General features: G+C 34.0%; 1 protein-coding gene across 20 annotated transcripts in view; it reads right to left on the bottom strand.

Annotated features, from left to right (window-relative positions):
- RIMS2 (regulating synaptic membrane exocytosis 2) overlaps window positions 1-18,566 on the bottom strand; it is a 757,916-nt gene that overhangs the window by 84,928 nt on the left and 654,422 nt on the right. For 19 of the 20 annotated variants that reach the window (XM_077167426.1, XM_077167432.1, XM_077167428.1 and 16 more), the window contains one exon: window positions 17,085-17,326. In XM_077167426.1, the coding sequence (XP_077023541.1) occupies window positions 17,085-17,326 (242 nt within the window). Of the gene's footprint in view, window positions 1-17,084; window positions 17,327-18,566 lie in introns of those variants that run through there. The other variant, XR_013178386.1, reaches the window with a different exon arrangement.

The following is an 18,566-nucleotide window of genomic DNA, read 5'->3' as shown; positions in this document are numbered from 1 at the left end:
TACAAGGGAATGCAGCACAATAAAAAGGAGTGAGCTAAAAAAAAAAAAAAAAGGAGTGAACTAATGAAATGTCAACAATATGGATGAATCAAAATCATTATGCTGGTTGAAAGAAACCAGATTTATAAGAGAACGTACTGTAAGATGCCATTTATAGAAAGTTTCAGAAAATTCTATAGTAATAAAAGGCAGATCCATAATTGCCTAGGTTTTTAGGGAAGGAAGGGGAATGCCAAAGGGGCATGAGGAAACTTTGGGGGGTGATGGATATGTTCATTATCTTAATTTTGGTGATGGCTTTACAGGTGTATACATATGAAAACTTACCAAATTATACACTTCAAATATTGTGCAGTTTCTCATACTTCAATTTTACCTAATGAAGTTGTAAGACAAAATGGCTTTTGATTTACCTCATCCCCAACCTTGGTGCTTCCCTAGTACCTCAGATGTATTTCTATTAGCACTGGCCAGGTTGTATTGGAATTATTTGCCCTTAAATTCATCTCCTCTACTGTGAATTTTGATGAATGCAGGAAATGTGCAGTACTAAATAAATGTTTTATTTTGAGAAGACAGAGACTTTATACATCTAAAAATACTTAAAAATATATATATGCTATAATTTTAATTTAAGGCTATTCAGGTGTTTTCCAAAGTATTCCAAGAAATATTAATCCCATGATATGCTTCATAGACAAAGGGTTATATGATCAAAGTGAGTCAGGAAAAAGCTACATATTTCATCTTTTTTGTGGATAGTCACAAGGCACATTAACATAACAAAGGACTTTATAAATTTCTGCAATATATGGAAAACAGTTCATAATTGTTTAACCCACATTTTCCATGCTTACTTGACTGTTAAAACCCCATTTTTCTGTTTACACCTATTGGCATTCAAGATCCTGCTGTTCTGTGGAATTTGTTTTGGGAAATATACTGTGTTAGGTGAATAAGTTTTCTATTTTCATGATGCCAATACTGACCACCTTTAATCAGTAACACATTTTTAATCAGAAGATTTAGAATACCACAGACATAAAAGCCTTAATACATATTACTTCTGATTCCTTTTGGCCTTGTGCCTGTCACTTTGTTACTACATTTAAAAAATTTACTTTCTCATGCTTTTGAAAATATTGATAGCTGGAAACAGATTTTAGATTGGCAAAAGACCCAATGTCATATGAATACATTAAATAGCACAATGACCTTTAAAAGGAATGAATCACAGATTAAAGTTTATGCTTCAAAGAACTACAGAAGATAGAGTACAAATGAGAACTTAACTTTGCTTTCTTATTTTACCACAGGACTCATATAATGCAGGTTTAGAAAAATTGAGAAGATGAAAAAATGCTTTCTATTCCTTTCGGTCTTTTTTTTTTGAAGTAGAGAGTCATATTGACTCATTTTCTGGAGCAGCAGATAAATGAATTCAATATCATTTTTGGAACATTTCTCAGGTCATTGCCCCAATTAATTTATGACAGATTTGAGCAAAAACACTTTCAAAGTACAGTTGGAGGAAAAGAGAAACTATTTTTTTTAGAAGACCTGATGCTTTATTTAGAACATCCCAAAAGGAAGCTAGTAGAATTAATGAGAAGAAGGTATTAGAATTAATCAGAATTCAGTAAAGTGGCATTACATAAGATTTTTTAAAAATTAAAATAAATGATTTCCTAAAAATTGGAAATAACCAATTTGAAAATACAGTAGGAAAAAAGATTCATTTACTGTAGTAATACAAATTACAAAAAAAATCTACAAATAAAATTACCATGTTATGTCAAGATGTATAATGAAAATTACCAAAAGTTACTGATGGGTATTAAAGAAGGCCTGAATCAATGGAGAAACACATCATGACTGTGAATCAAAGAATTACTATTACAAAGATGTTAATTCTTCCCAGATTTAGATTATTTCATAATCCAAAATTCAATGAAGTTTTAATTTTGCAGTTCTCCGAAGAAAAGAAAATATCAGAGACTATCCAAGGGGATTTTGAAGAAGAAAAATAATGAGGGTAGCAAAATAAATTATAAAGCTAGAATAGTAACTGAAATAATAGTATTGTTTTAACTCCTAAAATTAACGGAACAGACTAAAAAATCCAGAATCAGCAAAAATAAGGGCAATTTAGTATATATTAAAGATAGAATTCTAGATCAATAGAGATAGTTTGAGTTATTCAATGAAGAGTAGGTGCAACTAACTATATATTTGGAAAAATTTAGAACCCTACCTTTTAATGCATCTGGAAGAAATTGCAGATGCATTAAAAATCTAAACTCATAAATTCTTAATATGAGATTGAGAACAAAATATATAAAATATTTTTCAATACTGGAATGGAAAGACTTTTACTATACATGACACAGATCAGGAAAATGGACAATGAATATGAACAGGTAATTGCCTCATAGGGAAAAAATTAAATGATTAATAGAATAATTAACACATGAAAATATTCTTAACTTCATCAATTATTAAGTAACGCACTTAAACATTTGTTGAATACTGAATAAAATGAAAATGAAAATTTATACCAGATTGGCAAAGATGAAGAAAACATTAACATCATCATGGACAAGCATGGGCAAAAATGAGTACTCCCACATTTTGGAGAGAATGTAAATGGTACAATATTTTAGAAAGTAGTTTATGATATTTTTCAAACTTTAAAATGAGCATGCCCTTTTACCTCATTATTCTATTTCCATAACTTATCCTACAGTTAAATATCTTGCATACATTAGGATCATTACAAGAACAACAAAGTTGAAAACTGACAGTACCCCACTTCATACTATAAAGTTATAGTTCTCAAGACAGTGTGGTGCTGGTTAACGAATAGACAAATAGATCAATGGAATAGAATAGAGGACTCAGAAATAAACCCACACAAATATAGATAACTGATCTTTGACAAAGGAGTAAAAGCAATTCAATGGAGAAAGGGTAGTTTTTTCAGCAAATGGTTCTGAGACAATCGGACAGCCACATGCAAAAGAAAAAAAACAATCTAGACATAGATCTTGCACCTTTCACAAAATTTAACTCAAAATGTATCAAAGACAGAAGTCTAAAATGCAAAACTATAAAACTTCTAAAAGATAACATAGAAGAAAATCTAGGTAGTGTTGGACCTGGCTATGACTTTTTTCTTTGCATGGGCAGGCACCAGGAATCAAACCTGGGTCTCCACCATGGCACATAAGAACTCTGCCTGCTGAGCCACCGTGGTCTGCTCCTGGCTAGGACTTTTTAGATGCAATACCACAAGCATGATCCATGAAAGAAAACATTATAAACTGGACTCCATTAAAATAAAAAACTATTGCTCTGTGAAAGACACTGATAAAAAAAAATGAAAGGATTTGATCAAGGGCTTGTATCCAAAATATACAAAGAATTCATAAGTCTCAACAATCAGAAAACAAACAACCCAAATAAAAATGAGCAAAAGATCTAAAGACAACTCATTGAAGAAGATACAGAAATTTCAAATAAGCATAACAAAAGATGTTGAACATAACGTGGCATCAGGGAATTGCAAATTAAAACACCAATAAGGGTGGTGAAATGTGGCTCAGTGGCAGAAGTCTCATTTGCCATCCCAGAGACTCTGGTTCAATTCCCCGAGTCTGCCCATGTGGAAAAAAAAAACCCCAACAATAATAAAAGACCACTACACACCTATTAGAATGGATAAAATTCAAATCACTGACAACACCAAAGCCTAGAAAAAATGTGAAGCAACAAGAACTCTCATCCATTGAGGGTGGGAGTGTAATGGTACAGCCACTTTGGAAGATAGCGTGGCAGTCTCACAAAGCTAAGCAAAATCTCACCATGCCACCCAGCAAATGGAGCTTCTAAATATTTATCCAAATGAGATAAAAACTCACATCTACATAAAATTTATACATGATTTTTATAGGAAGCAACCAAGATGTCCTTCAAAGTGTGAATAGCTGCCTTAACACAATATTACAAATTAGGTGGCTTAAAGCCATAGAAATTTATTGTTTCATAGTTTGGAGGCTAGAAATCCAAAATCAAGGTATCGAAAGGGCTATGCCTCCTCTGAAGTCTGTAAGGAACAATCTGTTCTGTGCTTTTCTCCTGTTCTTGGTGGTGGTCAGCAATCCTTGACATTCTTGGAGTTGTGGCAGAACTCAACCTCTGTCTTCACTGTTACATGAAGTCTTCTCTCTCAGTGTCTCCTCGATTTGCTCTTTCCTTCTTATAAGGACACTAGTCATACCGGATTAAGGGTCCAACCTATTCCAGTAGGACCTTATTTTTTAACTTGCCTAACTCTCTCTGTAATGACCCTATCTCCAGGTAAGTTCACATCCCTAGGTACTGGGGATTAGGACTTTGACATATCTATGTCAAAACAATGAATAAATTTGTACCTTATGGAAATGATTAGAATAGCATAAGAATAGATCAGCAAAATTTTTATCTTTGACCATAAATCCAAAATTTATGTTTGAGAAGGAGATATTTTGCATTTGTAGAATAGTTCCTGTAGATGTCAATGAATAGTTCCTTTTTTTTTTTTTCACATGGGCAGGCACCAGGAACCAAACCCAGGTCCTCTGGCATGGCAGGCAAGCATTCTTGCCTGCTGAGCCACTGTGGCCCAACAATAGTTTTTAAGAGTTCTCTCCATAGACAGTAGCAAAACACTAGAATATGAGATGATGATAGATTGCTAAGAAATAGTTGATTTATATATTTACGTGATCATTTATAGCTTTTACAACTTCAATTACCAGTTTATTATCATGAAAAACACAGTTTTGTCAAATCATTTGATCATTTATTTATTCATCCTAAAAAATATTTACTATTTAGTACATGTGAACCATTATCTTAGGTACCAAGAATATAAAAATGAATGAGATATACTGGAGCAGCTAGAAGGAAAAATATGAAAGGGTTGTATGGTAGTCCATGACAAACTCTGGGATCTATCCTGTAACCACTTTTTGAAGAGTGCTTTGAAAACTATTACTTTTTTATTTCTTTGCTTTGTATATATGTTATACTATACAATAAAAACAAGTTCAAAAAAAAGTTAGAATGGGCATAGCTCAAATACCCCTACAGAGTGCGAGAAAGATCAGAGGTGATAGTGGAGTTACACAGAGAAAGCTGGGTTTAACAAATGAGTGCTAAATAATTTTACTGATACTTCTTTCAGCTTTCTGTATCTTTGAGCAACTAGAAATAAAACCTAATATTGTGGAATTGTAACTCATACCAAACCGTGAAATCTGTTCTATAACTATTTGTTGCTATGTACATTGAAATGTATTGCCTTTAGGTATATATGTTATTTAAAGAGAAAGGGTATAACAGAGAAGATAGGATTTAACAAATGAGTGTGACTGCTGAATCAATATATTGACATTTCTGTTGGTCTCCAGTGTCTTGGAGGCACTAGAAGGAAAAATCTGAAACTGTGGAACTGTAACCCATACCAAACTGTGAAATCTGTTCCATAACTACTTGTTAAAATGTATGTTGAAATTTATTGCTTTTTTGTATATATTTCACAATAAAAAATGTTAAAAAAATGAATGAGATATAGATCCCCCTCTCAAGGAATTTACAGTCTAATAAGAGTCAGACAAATGCAAGTAAGCTATACTACAACACATTATTAATACTCAATTGATCCTTAGAATCTGAAAAATAGTCTTGTAATTTTCTATAATAAAAAGTTTTTTTAGAGCAAACAATATGAAATCTATAAAATTGCTATTTTTCTCAGCTATGTGCTGATCCTAGTTTGCTACAGAACAACTTTAATACACTTAACAATACATTAATAATGGCTTTCACTTAGAGGAAATATTATGTTTACCTTACTTAGAATATTTAAACCACTTGAACTTAGTAAATTACTGTTTTAGTTTGCTAGCTGCTGAAATGCAATATACCAGAAATGGAACAGCTTTTAAAAAGGGGAATTTAATAAGTTGCTAGTTTATAGTTCTAAGGCTGAGAAAATGTCCAAATTAAAACAAGTCTATAGAAACGTCCAATGTAAGGCATCCGGGGAAAGAAACCTTGGTTCAAGAAGGCCGACTACATTCAACATTTCTCTCTCAGCTGGAAGGGCACATGGCGAACATGGCAGCGTCTGCTGGCTTTCTTGTGGCTCTACCAAAAAGGAACTCTCTCCAAAACGTTTCCTCTTTTAAAGGAGTCCAGTAAGCAACTCCACCTTCAGTAGGTGGACACATACTTTCATTTAAATCATCTAATCAAAAGTTAGCATCCACAATTGGGCGGGTCACATCTTCATGGAAACAATCAAAATGCTCCCACCCAGCAATATTGAATGAAGATTAAAGGGCATGGCTTTTCTGGGGTCCACCACAGATTCAGACCGGCACAATTGCAAACACTGGAATGACCATCAATACGTCTAACTAATCAATACTTCCAATAATGGCTGAGCGTATAAGTGCTTAAACATTGTTATAATTTCAGAGATGAGAAATATGCCTAAATTTGGTTTTAGAATCCTTACCAGGCCATATCCTGTAGTATTAGTTTGAAATTTCTGAAGAAGTCCTTGGTGAAGATCACTATATTTGATACTATACTAGGCCCTGAGAAGGCTACGTAAATAAGGAAAAAAAAAATAAGCTAGCTAAGAAATAGACAAAAAAGTGAATGATGATTGTTACTAAGTAAGTATTCTAATAAGAGTAAATGTAAAGTGCTGTGCAAGCTTAGAAATTAGATTACAATATGAAAAAAGCCTAGGTCCCTAGATGAACCACATGACATATAGTTAATCTATCCCCTTCAGGTCTGCATCCAGTGCTGCCTCCATTTGTCTGTTATTACTCCCTCTCTCATTCTTCATCTCCCATTCAAAACAAAACAAACAAAAATACACATCTTTCTTTAACTCCGTCTTTCCCCAGCAACCATCCTACTTGTTTATTTTTTTCTTTGTCAAAAGTCCTAGAGTTGTTTTTCCTTGTGCTGTCCAATATAATAGCTATTAACCACAGGTGGCTATTTAAATTTAAATTAATTTTATTCAAATTTAAATTAAATGAAAAATTCAGTTTCCCAGTCAAATTAGTCACATTTCAAGGGCTCAATAACCACAGGAAACTAATGGTTACCATATTGGAAAGGCATCATCACAGTTCTATTGGACAGTGATAGTGTATACTATAACAAAATAGTTAAGAGTGAAGTTTTGATATCCAGACTGCCTGGATTAAGGTCCCAACATCAATCCTTACTAGCTGGGTACAAGTTATTTCTCTTCTGCCTAGCCCAGTTCCTTTATCTGTAAATTAGAGATAACATTAATCAATGCCAACCTCATATTATTGTGAGGATTAAATGATTTACACATAGTGTTCATAGAATAGCACCTGTCACAGAAAATGTGCTCAATAAATATTAGCTGTGTTAAAAAAATTTGTATTCTAGTACCATATATACAATTTAAAATTTCCTCTTTTAACCACATTCAAATATACAACTCAGTGCTTTTAATTATGTTCACAATGTTGTACTACCAACACCACCAGCACCAGCACCAGCACCATCACCATCACCACTATCATCCCAAATAGAAACTCTGCACATTTTAAGTATTAAATCCCTAATCTCTATCCCCACTCCATACCCTGGTAACCTATATTCTAGATTCTAACTCCATGAGTTTGTATATTCTACTTATTTTCTATCAGTGAGGTCATACAATACTTGTCCTTTTGTGTCTGGCTCATTTCACTCAATATGATGTTTTCAAGGTTCATCCATGCTGCTGCATGTATCAGAACTTCATTTTTTATGGCTGAATAATAGTTCAGTGTGTATGTACAATAATTTGTTTATCTAGTTCTTGGTTGATAGTTATTTGTATTGCTACTACCTTTTGGCAACTATGAATAAGGCTGCTATGGACATCAGTGTGTACAAGTCTGCTCAAATCCTTGCTTTCAATTCTTTTGAGGCTATACTTGGGAGATTAGTGTCATGTGGTAAATCTATATTTTACTTTTTGAGGACTGCTAAGCTTTCTTTTTGATTATTGGCTTTTTCATTTCTGTAAAGAAGGTTGTTGGAATTTTGAATGGGACTGTTTTGAATCTGTAAACGCTTTGGGTAGAACTGACATCTTAACTATATTTAGTTCTCCCAATCCATGAACACAGACTGTCCTTTTATTTATTTAGATCCTCTTTGATTTCTTTTAGGAATGTTCTGCAGTTTTCTCTGTATAAATCCTTTACATCCTGAGTTAGATTTATTCCTACACATTTGATTCTTTTAGATACTACTGTAAATAGAATTTTTTCCCTTGATTTCTTCTTTCAATTGTTCATTGCTGGTGTATAGAAACATTATTGATTTTTGAGTGTTAATCTTGTACCCTGTACTTTGCTGAATTCATTTATTAGATCAAGGAGCTTTACTAATTTCTCAGGATTTTCTGTATAAAGGATCAGTTTTACTCCTTCCTTTCCAATTTGGATGCGTTGTATTTCTTATTCCTGCTTAACTGCAAGAATTTACAGTACAATATTGAATAACAGTGCTGACAGTGGGCATCTTTGTCTTGTTCCTGAACTAAAAGGGAAAACTTTCAGTATTTCACCATTAAGTGTAATGTTAGGTATAAGTTTTTTATATGTGCCCTTAATCATGTTGAGGAAGTTTCCTTCTAGTCCTACTCTTCTAAGTGTTTTTATCAAGAGTTGGTGGTGGATTTTATCAAATGTATTTTCTGTATCAATTGATAGTTCATGTGTTTTTTCCTTCATTCTGTAAATATGAAGCATTATATTAATCAATTTTCCTATTTTGAACCACCTTTGCATACTTGGGATAAGTCCCACTTGGTCATGGGGTATGATTTTCTTAATTTGCTACTGATTCAGATTGCTGGTATTTAATTGAGGATTTCTGAATTTAAGTTCAGGAGATATTGCTCTGTAATTTTCTTTTCTTGAGGTATCTTTCTCTGGCTTAGGTATGAGGCAAAGGTGGCCTTGTAGAATGAATTAGGGAGTGCCCCCTTCTCTTTAGATTTTTTTGGAATAGTTTGAGCAGGATTTAATTCTTCTTGGAATGTTTGGTAAAATTCCCCTGTGAAGCCATCTGGTCCTGAGCTTTACTTTCTTGGGAGGTTTATCATTACTGATCTTTTTTGTACTTATTGGTTTATGTGAGATCTTCTACTTCTTGAGACAATGTAGGCAGTTCATATGTTTCTAGCCGTATGTCCATTTCATCTAGGTTATCTAACTTGTTGGAATACCATTGTTCATAGTATCCACTTATAGTTCTTTTTAAAATTTCACAGGCATTGCTAGTAATGTCCTCCTTTTCATTTCTGATTTTAGTTATTTGTGTCCCTTTTCCTTTTTTCTCTGTCAGTCTTGTTAAAGATTTGTCAAATTTATAGATTTTCCGAAGAATCAACTTTGGTTTTACTGATTATTTTTTATTCTCTATTTCATTGATCTCTGTTATTATTTTTGTTATTTCCTTCTTTTTTGCTCACTTTGAGATTAGTTTGCTCTTCTTTTCCTAGTTCTTCCAGTTATGAGGTTAGGACTCTGATTCGAAATTTTTCTTTTTTAATGTAAGCATTTAGAGCTATAAATTGCCCTCTCAGCATTGCCTTTGCTGCATCCTATAAGCTTTGGTATGTTGTGTTTTCATTGTCATTCACCTTAAAATAGTTTCTAATTTCCCTTGTGATTTCCTCTTTAACCTATTGGTGGTTCAAGCACGTATTGTTTAATTTCCACATATCTGTGAATTTTCCCACTCTCTCTCTCTTATTGATTTCCAGTTTCATTCCATTGTGGTTAGAAAATGTACATTGCATGATTTCAATATTTTTTAATTTATTGAGATTTATTTGTTACCTAAGACATAGTCTAATGTGGAGAATGATTCATGTGCACTTGAGAAGAATGTGTAGTCTGTTGTTGTGAAGTGAAGTGTTCTACACATGTCTATCAGGTCTAATTGGTGCAGAATATCAGTCGTCTTCTATTTCCTTACTGATCTTCTGTGTAGATGTTCTTCTATCCAATACTGAAAGTGGTATATTGAAGTCTCCTACTATTAATGCAGAATCACCAATTTCTCCCTTCTAGTCTGTTAGTATTAGCTTCAGATATTTTGGGGCTCTGCTGTCAGGTGGTTATATATTTATAATTGTTACATCTTCTGGCTGAATTGGCCCCTTTAAGTATATAAAGACCATATTTGTCCCTCATAAAATTGTTTTATCTGATATTAGTATAACTACTCCAGCTCTCTTTTGGGTTACTACTTTCATGGTACATTTTTTCCATCTTTTCAATTTTAACATAGTTACGTCTTTGAATGTAAGGTGAGTCTCTTATAGACAGCATATAGACAGGCCATGCTTTTTTATCCATTCTGCCAATTTCTATCTTTTGACTTGAAAGCTAATCCATTTCCATTTAAAGTCACTACTAATAATGCAGGACTTGTCTTTGTGAATCTATACATTTCTTAACCTTCAATTCTTCCATTAATACCTAGTTTCTCACATTTATTTGATTTTATTGTATTGTATCATATTGAGTCCCTTCTCATTTCTATATAGATATATATTTCATATATTTTCCTTGTATTTACCATAGGGTTATAACTTAATAGTGTAAATAAATACATAACAATCATATTTTATTTGATACATACTTGATTTTAATAACATTACACATATATTGTTCCTATACCCCTCCATCGCACCACCTTTTTTTGTACTTGTTACAAATTTTATCTTTGCACACTGTAAGTTACAAACCATATATTATTACTTTCATGCATCTGTATTTTATCACCAGTAGGAAGTAAGAAGTTGAGTTACGTACAAGAAATACAATACAATATACTGACATTTATAATCATTCAAATGGTTACCTTTCCTGGAGGATTTTATTTCTTCAAGCTGCTTTGAACCACCATCTAGTGTTCTTTCCTTTCAGTCTGAAGTATTCTCTTTAGTATTATTTGTAGGGCAGGTCTAGTGGTGATGAACTCCTGCAGCTTTTGTTTATCGGGAACATTTTAATGTCTTCTTCACTTTTGAAATAAGGTATTGCTGGACATAAGATTCTTGGTTGGAAATTATTTTCTTACTGTTCCTTAAGAATTTCCACCACTGCCTTCTTTCCTCCATAGTTTCTGATGAGAAAATGGCACTTGATCTAATTGGGACTGTGCTGTACATTACATGTTACTTCTCTCTTGCAGCTTTTAGAATTCTCTCCTTGTCTTTTGCATTTGATAGTTTGATCAATATATTTTCCTTCAAGTTCATCTTGGTTCCTGTCTTCTGTGGCTTTTGTATATGCATATTCATTTCTTTTGCTAAGTTTGGAAAGTTTTATGTCATTATTTCTTTGTATATTCCTTCTGCTCTTTTCTCTTTCTTCTCCTTCTGGGACTTCCGTAATGTGTATATTGGGAAGCTTGGTTGTGTCACAGAGGTCTCTTAGGCTATCATCATTTTTTATTATTCTTTTTCCTTTTTTGCTTATCAGCTGACTCATTTAAATTGTCTTGTCTTTGAGTTCACTGATTCTACATTCTGCCAACTCCAATCTACTGCTTAAACTCTCCTTGGAACTTTTTCATTTCGTTATTGTGGTCTTCAACTACAGTAGTTCTGTTTAATTTCTTTTTACACTTTCTGTTTATTCTGTTTCTTATATTCTTCACTCATTGTTTTCCTGATATTCTTTAGTTCTTTCTTCATATTTTCCTTCATCTCCTTGAGCATACTGAAGTTCACATTTTTAGTCTTCTTCTGGTATGTCCACACTCTGGTCTTCTTTACTGGTGTTTTCTGGATTTTTATCCTCTTCCTTTAGGAAGGCCATTTTTTCACATTTCTTTGTTTGTCTTGTAATCTTTTGTTGCACACTGTATGTTTTAATATTTTAAAATGTTAACTCTGGGGTTTATTCCCTGAGATGTCTATTTCTTGAGTTTGTAAACAGTTGTTGATACTACAGAGATTTTTTTGAGAGTCCAATCTCCTATTAGGAAGGGCTGCCCAAGGAATGCAAAGTGCAGGGGTACTCCCTGTCTTTTCAGGGTCTTTGTCTTGCCCTGGGTTTTTGCTTGCTAATGGCGTAGGGTTCTCCTGGTTATAGGAGTTATAAATGCCCTTTCTCCTTCACAGGAGACAGCCATTCTCACTCTCCTGGGAGCTCCACTGCAGCACTTAGTAAGCCTTTGGCCCAGGTGATCCACCTCAATTGTTTCTTTTTTTTTTTTTTTTTTTTTTAAAGGAAAGACAGAGAGAAGGAAGGAAGGAAGGAAGAAAGGGAAACATCTTTAAACATTTTCTTGTTTTATTGTATTTTGTTTTTGTTACATGGGCTGGGGCCGGGAATCGAACCGAGGTCCTCCGGCATAGCAGGCAAGCACTTTGCCCGCTGAGCCACCGCAGCCCGCCCTCAATTGTTTCTTATAATGCTTTCATTGTGTCAAGCTGTTTTTGCCTGGAGGGCAAATTGTGTAAGGTGGCATGCCTAAGAGGGGTATCCCGCATCCATCTTTCCTAGCCAGAACTAGGCCAAAATACCCAAAAAAGAAGCTCTGGATGCCTCCAAACTGTCTCAGCGAGGATGATGGAGCAGTCTGAAAAGGTGTGAGGACTCTTTTCAAAGCTATGCTTTTTTGACGCAGCTCTTCATCTGTTTTTTGTAGCACCAGAAGCATTGTGCCTCCTCTCTGTTGCATTTGTTTGCGTGGTTTGGAACAGTGGCTGCCCTCAGAGCTGGACTTACAATGATCTGAAGTTGCTAATCAAAAGCCATGACCAGAGTTTGGACTGTGACCACCTTGGCCCGTGACCACCCTGGATTTTAGGGAAGTGGATTTTTATGTCCCTTTATAGGATCAGAAAGCTACACCATGCCCTCACTCTCCATCTGCTGCAAGAGTGGGGGGGGGGGGGGGGGGGGGGGGCGGAGCACAGGTAATCACCTGAGAGCAATTTACTGGAACTTACCATAATTTGTCAGCCTCTTCCTCTTGCACTTACCTGGATGCTACACAGTATTCTACTGGACTCCGGAGACTTGAAATAGTTGATTAAGAGAGTTTCTCCTGTTTAATAGTTGTCCTGGTGGAGGGACTGATTCCTGGAGCAATCCTTTGATCAGGATTAGGTGGTCTTATTCTTATTCTTACAGTTAGTCTTACCAACTCTACTTCACCTTCCATTTCTATTAACCTGCTCCAATCAGGCTTTGCTCACCACTGCAAGGTTTGTCAAGGTTACCAAATTCTTCCATCTAGCAAATACAACGATCACTTCTCAGTCCTTTTCTTAGATGATCTTTCAGAAGCTCTGAACACAGTTGGTCATGTCCTCCTTAAAATACTTTCTTCCCATCATTTCCAGTTTACCATATACTTTTTGTGTTTTTTTTTTTCCTTAATGGCTGCTCTGTATTGGTTTTTGTTGATTGATTCTTTTCCTTTTCCTGATCTTTTAATGTTGGAGTATCCCAGGGTTCAGTCTTTAGTTTCCTTCATGATTCAACAAACCTTAAGTGATCTTAACTATTTCCAGGGTTTTAAATGTTATCTGCTTACGACTCTCAAATTATCCCTTAGCCTTGAACTCCTGAGCTCTAGACTCATATATACAACTGACTTTTTGTCTAACAACTCCTCTTAGATATGTAATAGGCATCTCAAGATCAACATATTTAAAGCAGAACTCTTTATTCCCCTTTGAAGCAAAATTGTCCATTGATGGCTTACATTTGCAAAGTGATTTTAAGTTTTCAAAATGATTTCTTATATATTTTAAATTATTATCTTTATATGAACCTTGTTAGGACAGCAATGTTAATCCTATAATCAGATGAGCATACTATGACTCAGTTAAATCAAGTAGGTTTTTAAAAAGGCCATATTTAATACCTTACATAATCCAGGTTGAGAATCCAAGTTTCCTTACTCCCTTTATATGCCCATCAAATCAAATTTTATCATTTTTAAATGGTGACTTTAAAGGTGAGTTTCCAATTAACAGACAAAGGAATAGACAAATGGGCAGGGGAAGAAAGGTATGACTTAGCTGCCACATATATTGGGCACATGCCTTTATAACTTGTTTCTCCTCTGCCAATTATTGTTTATGTATGATCACTTTGATTTAATCTAGAATCATTTCATTATTCTTAAGGAGGATCTCATTTTGCTGAGTTTTCCACTCTTCAGAAGGTAGATAAGTAGTCTTTCTGTTCTTGAAATCCATAGTGGTACAATGATACTTATTTTATAATGATAGATACCATCTAACTAAGTTCAAGACATGATGATATGACATTCATTTAATGATAAATCTGTGACTTAATTAGATTTCCCATATAGAGGTCAGAAAAATGAAGATAATACTAACTGAGTCTTTGAAAATGTAAGCATATTAGTTGAAAATGTACATGACTTTTCTGGGTTTTAGGCAAGTTACTAATTCACCTTATATATTTAGTATCTAAACAAAGGAGCTATTGTAAGATCTGGAATTATAAAAAAAGTCCTTTACTCTAGGTAATGTTATCATATGATCAAATGGTTTAGATATTAAATTTGAAGATTTCAGTTTTAATACTGCTGAAGTTTGTGATTGAATGTTTCCTTAAGATAGCATTTTTTTCTTACATGACATAAGCACACACATATACAGAAATACAGCATTTAAAAATCCATTGAAAAAAAAATCCATTGAAAGTTTGGAGTCCAGTAATCATGAAACAATTTCTGTTGGCTATTCTACACTTAAACTAAAAGCTTTGAAATGAGAGATACTTTGAATTCTTTTGCCAGTAAGTCAAAACTATTAGTTGGGTAGTTAAGAACGAAGGAAATTTTCAACACTGAATATCAATGAAAGACAATAACAAAGATGAATGCTTTATTTTCTGCTATGCTATATATAGATAGGGAGGGACCATAAACTATAACAAGGAACAAGACTGCATATCTTTTTTACATGGGCAGGCACCAAGGAAGGAACCCAGGTCTCTGGCATGGCAGGTGAGAATTCTACAGCTGAGCCACCATTATACCACCCAAGACTATATATCTTAAATCTGTTATCATCATGCTTGCTTTTCAAGATAAAATTCTGCACCTATTCATACATGAAAACCAAATCAGTGTTGTGACAGAATCTCAGTATATGATCAACAGTTCTATAATTTTATAATTAATTCTAGATATATACCTAGCATATATATGGAATATTTATAAGAAAACTGTAAAGATATGAAATTAATCATTGAGAAGTATTGACAATTTTCTTCTTGCAATCTTCCATACTCAGCTTCTATGATATTACTCTCTCATGATTTTGTCCTTTCTTCATGGTCATTATTTTTTTGGTCTCCTTCATGAGCTCTTCCTCTGACCAATTCTAAAATGCTAATTTTCCACAGGGTATTGTTTTGGCCTACAGCTCTTTTCTGTACTCTTCTGGAAAACCTCAGTCATGTTAATAGTTTTAAGTATCACCCTGATTTTATAATTTATAGATTTATATCTCTGGTTCTGACACTAGCTTCACAAGTGTTTATACAAATACGCTCTAGACTTTTCCACTTAGATGTCCCATGGCTATTTCAATTTCAAAATGTCCTAAATTGAGGGAATCATCCCCTTCGCTCTTTCCCTAACTACTCCTTCTCTTATACTTCCAATATCCATTAATGTAATATTATTCACCTACTGATGCAAGCCAATAATACTGGAGTCATCTTAGAATCCATGCTCTTTCATCTTTCCATATTCATCCAGTCCTTAAGTCCTACTAATTTTTATCTTTTAAAATTTCTTGAATCTGTCACCCCCTCTATATCATTGCTACAATTGACTTAGTTCAGAATCTTCTCTCTTGCCTGAACTGAACCTCTGCTAATTAGTCCTAAAGTACTCTTTACCAACTGCTGATTTAAGTTTACTTCCTTACTGCAGCCCTTCTAGAATATAAGCTGTCAGGTTCATGTTCTCTTTAGGATAGTCCCTGACATATGGTAGATGTTAAAAAAATATTTGCTGTATAAATAAATGGTAGCTAGAATGGACCCTAGTATTCAAGAAACCCTAGTATTCAAGCATAAATTAAATTTAATCCAGTTGCTTATAATTTATTTGCTATAAAAGAAACACTATTATTATTTGCTTTTGCTTGCTTGTTAAGTAAAAGATATGCTATTATTTCCAAGATGGTAGGGACTTAAGCTTTAATTATCAACATCCTTTTGATAAAAGACATTGTTTTGACTTAAATTTCTTAATTGTGAACATCGGCTTTTCTGAGTAGGAGTGTTGCAATGTAATTTATTTTTGCAGATGTGATTTAGAAACTGAATTTTAAAGTAGCAAAGCTTTGAATATCTTCACTGTCAGCAGAGACTTCCTCCATCCCTGATGCTGGAGAATATTGCTACTTGAAGTTTTAACAGGGAAATAAAAACTGTAGTGAGAAAATTGATACTACTGGTAAATGTTGCTTACAAACTAAAAAGGAAGTTAGGTTGTCAGCAATAAAAGGCTATATTAATTACACAAAATGTGAGGTGTCATCTTCACCACCGCAACCTGCTGAGAATAAAAATTAATTTGGTTGGTTCCAAGTTGAGGAGAATAACTGAAATTTACAAAGCATGTTACCTAAAGAAAAGCAAATGTATCGCAGATCAGAGTACCTTTACAAGGGTTCAGCAACTGGCAATCAGAGGTACCACAGCTTAAATTTTCTCTGGGGAGGAAAGAAATTTAAACACATTGCAAACAGAACGCTAGCCAAGGTTCACTTTGAAGCAGGTTCGTTCATCCCTGAAAAGTAATGTCATACTTTTCCAGAAAGGTTAACTAGTTTAAAATGTCTCTTCCCCTCTGGAACATGTCATCATCCACACATTACTGCAATAAGAAAGTAAGAAAAGAGAATACGTATTTTAATGACAACTCAAATACAAAGTCAAAAGTAACATGAAAATTCCTACCCGTTTGGCTGAGCTGAGAAGTGCTGCGACTTTTCCGTGAGAGACCAACAATAGCTACCATTTTGGCGCCGATGCTAGAGCGCCGCTTTTTACCACTGGTACCCAAGGCGCCCACTGCGGTGTCAGACTGGCTGCCATCAGTCTTCTCTAGAGAGCACATGTCTCCACTGATGCTGGTGCTTTTAGTCATGTTCTTCCCTGAGACGGCCATTTGTCTGCTTTGCATTTTGGATGTAAGGACACTGTCAGCCGATGAATTGATAAAAAGTGAGGATGGTGTGAAAAGGAAAAGACAGAAAAGAAGTTTTAGATGAAACATCTGGAGTATAATTAAATTCTGTAATTTATAAGACATATTTTTAGGATTTAAATTTTTAAACTACCATGGTTTTAAATGTGTTTTACTATTTATGGCCAGCCTTAATGCAACCATGCAAAATCAGACTTATGATTTAATTTCCACTGTCAAAGAAGGTGCTATATAATATGGCCAAGGGAAAAAAATATTCACAAAAATTCAGTAGGCTCATTTAAAAGAATGTGTTCTGCAAGTGCAAATATGCTTTAAGACAGCCATACAACATAAGGGAAGTTTCCAAAAGCACTCTTCTATAAGTTGCCTTACTACTGCCTTCAAAAATAAATTAGACAAGTGGGGAAGTTTAAAAAAAATGCAAGAAATTACAGCATCCATTGCTAAGTGAACCTTTAAAATTCATTTTGTTATTCTATGGAAAACCTAACAAGATTGATCTAACAGTGGTTACATTTTCGTATATGATTGAAGTCTTCATAAGCTTCAAATTAAAAACAATTTATTTTACTTTGCTCAATTTAATATTTAATTTACTATTTATTTAGTATTTTTAACATTTCTGATAAAAATCTATATTCCAAAAATAAAGCTTTCCCTCTTGAATTCATTTTAAAGAAAGAAAATCCGTTATCAGTTTCTAAACAGAAACTGGTAAGAAAGCAATGGATGAGTCAATGAAGCATGTGAGTTGACTGATAACCTAATGTAAGACTAAGACCACAAATGGGAGTAATTATAGAAAGGACCTCGGGTTTTTCCATGATTACTGGGTTATGGTAGGAGATAGAAAAGGGGGTGAAGAATCTGGAAACAGACTATGCAGATGGACCCTGGGAGAATGTAAAGCAGCATCCTTTTAGGGGTGGAAGGATTTATTTATAAAGCATCAATTTTTGACTCAATAATAGATAGCCATAGTTTCTGCTTCAATTTGGTTTCATTATATGAGTGCATAACATAATTATAGTAATAATGAACAATAAAATTCAAGAAACATTAAAAATATCTTTATATATCTTTTAAAGGATGAGACTTAGAAAACTGCCCTACTGAGATGAGCTCCATTTTTAATTCAATTTTTTGGTCTTGATGAAAAATGTTTTTCTATCTTAGAAGAAAATTGCTTAAAAGATAATATCACTTGCTAATTTCATTAGCCTAGGTAC

This window comes from Tamandua tetradactyla, chromosome 6, assembly GCF_023851605.1.
Source record: "Tamandua tetradactyla isolate mTamTet1 chromosome 6, mTamTet1.pri, whole genome shotgun sequence".
NCBI classification, from domain to species: Eukaryota; Metazoa; Chordata; class Mammalia; order Pilosa; family Myrmecophagidae; genus Tamandua; species Tamandua tetradactyla.
Note: the sequence above shows the minus strand (reverse complement) of the source record. Positions and strands in the feature narration are given on the sequence as shown.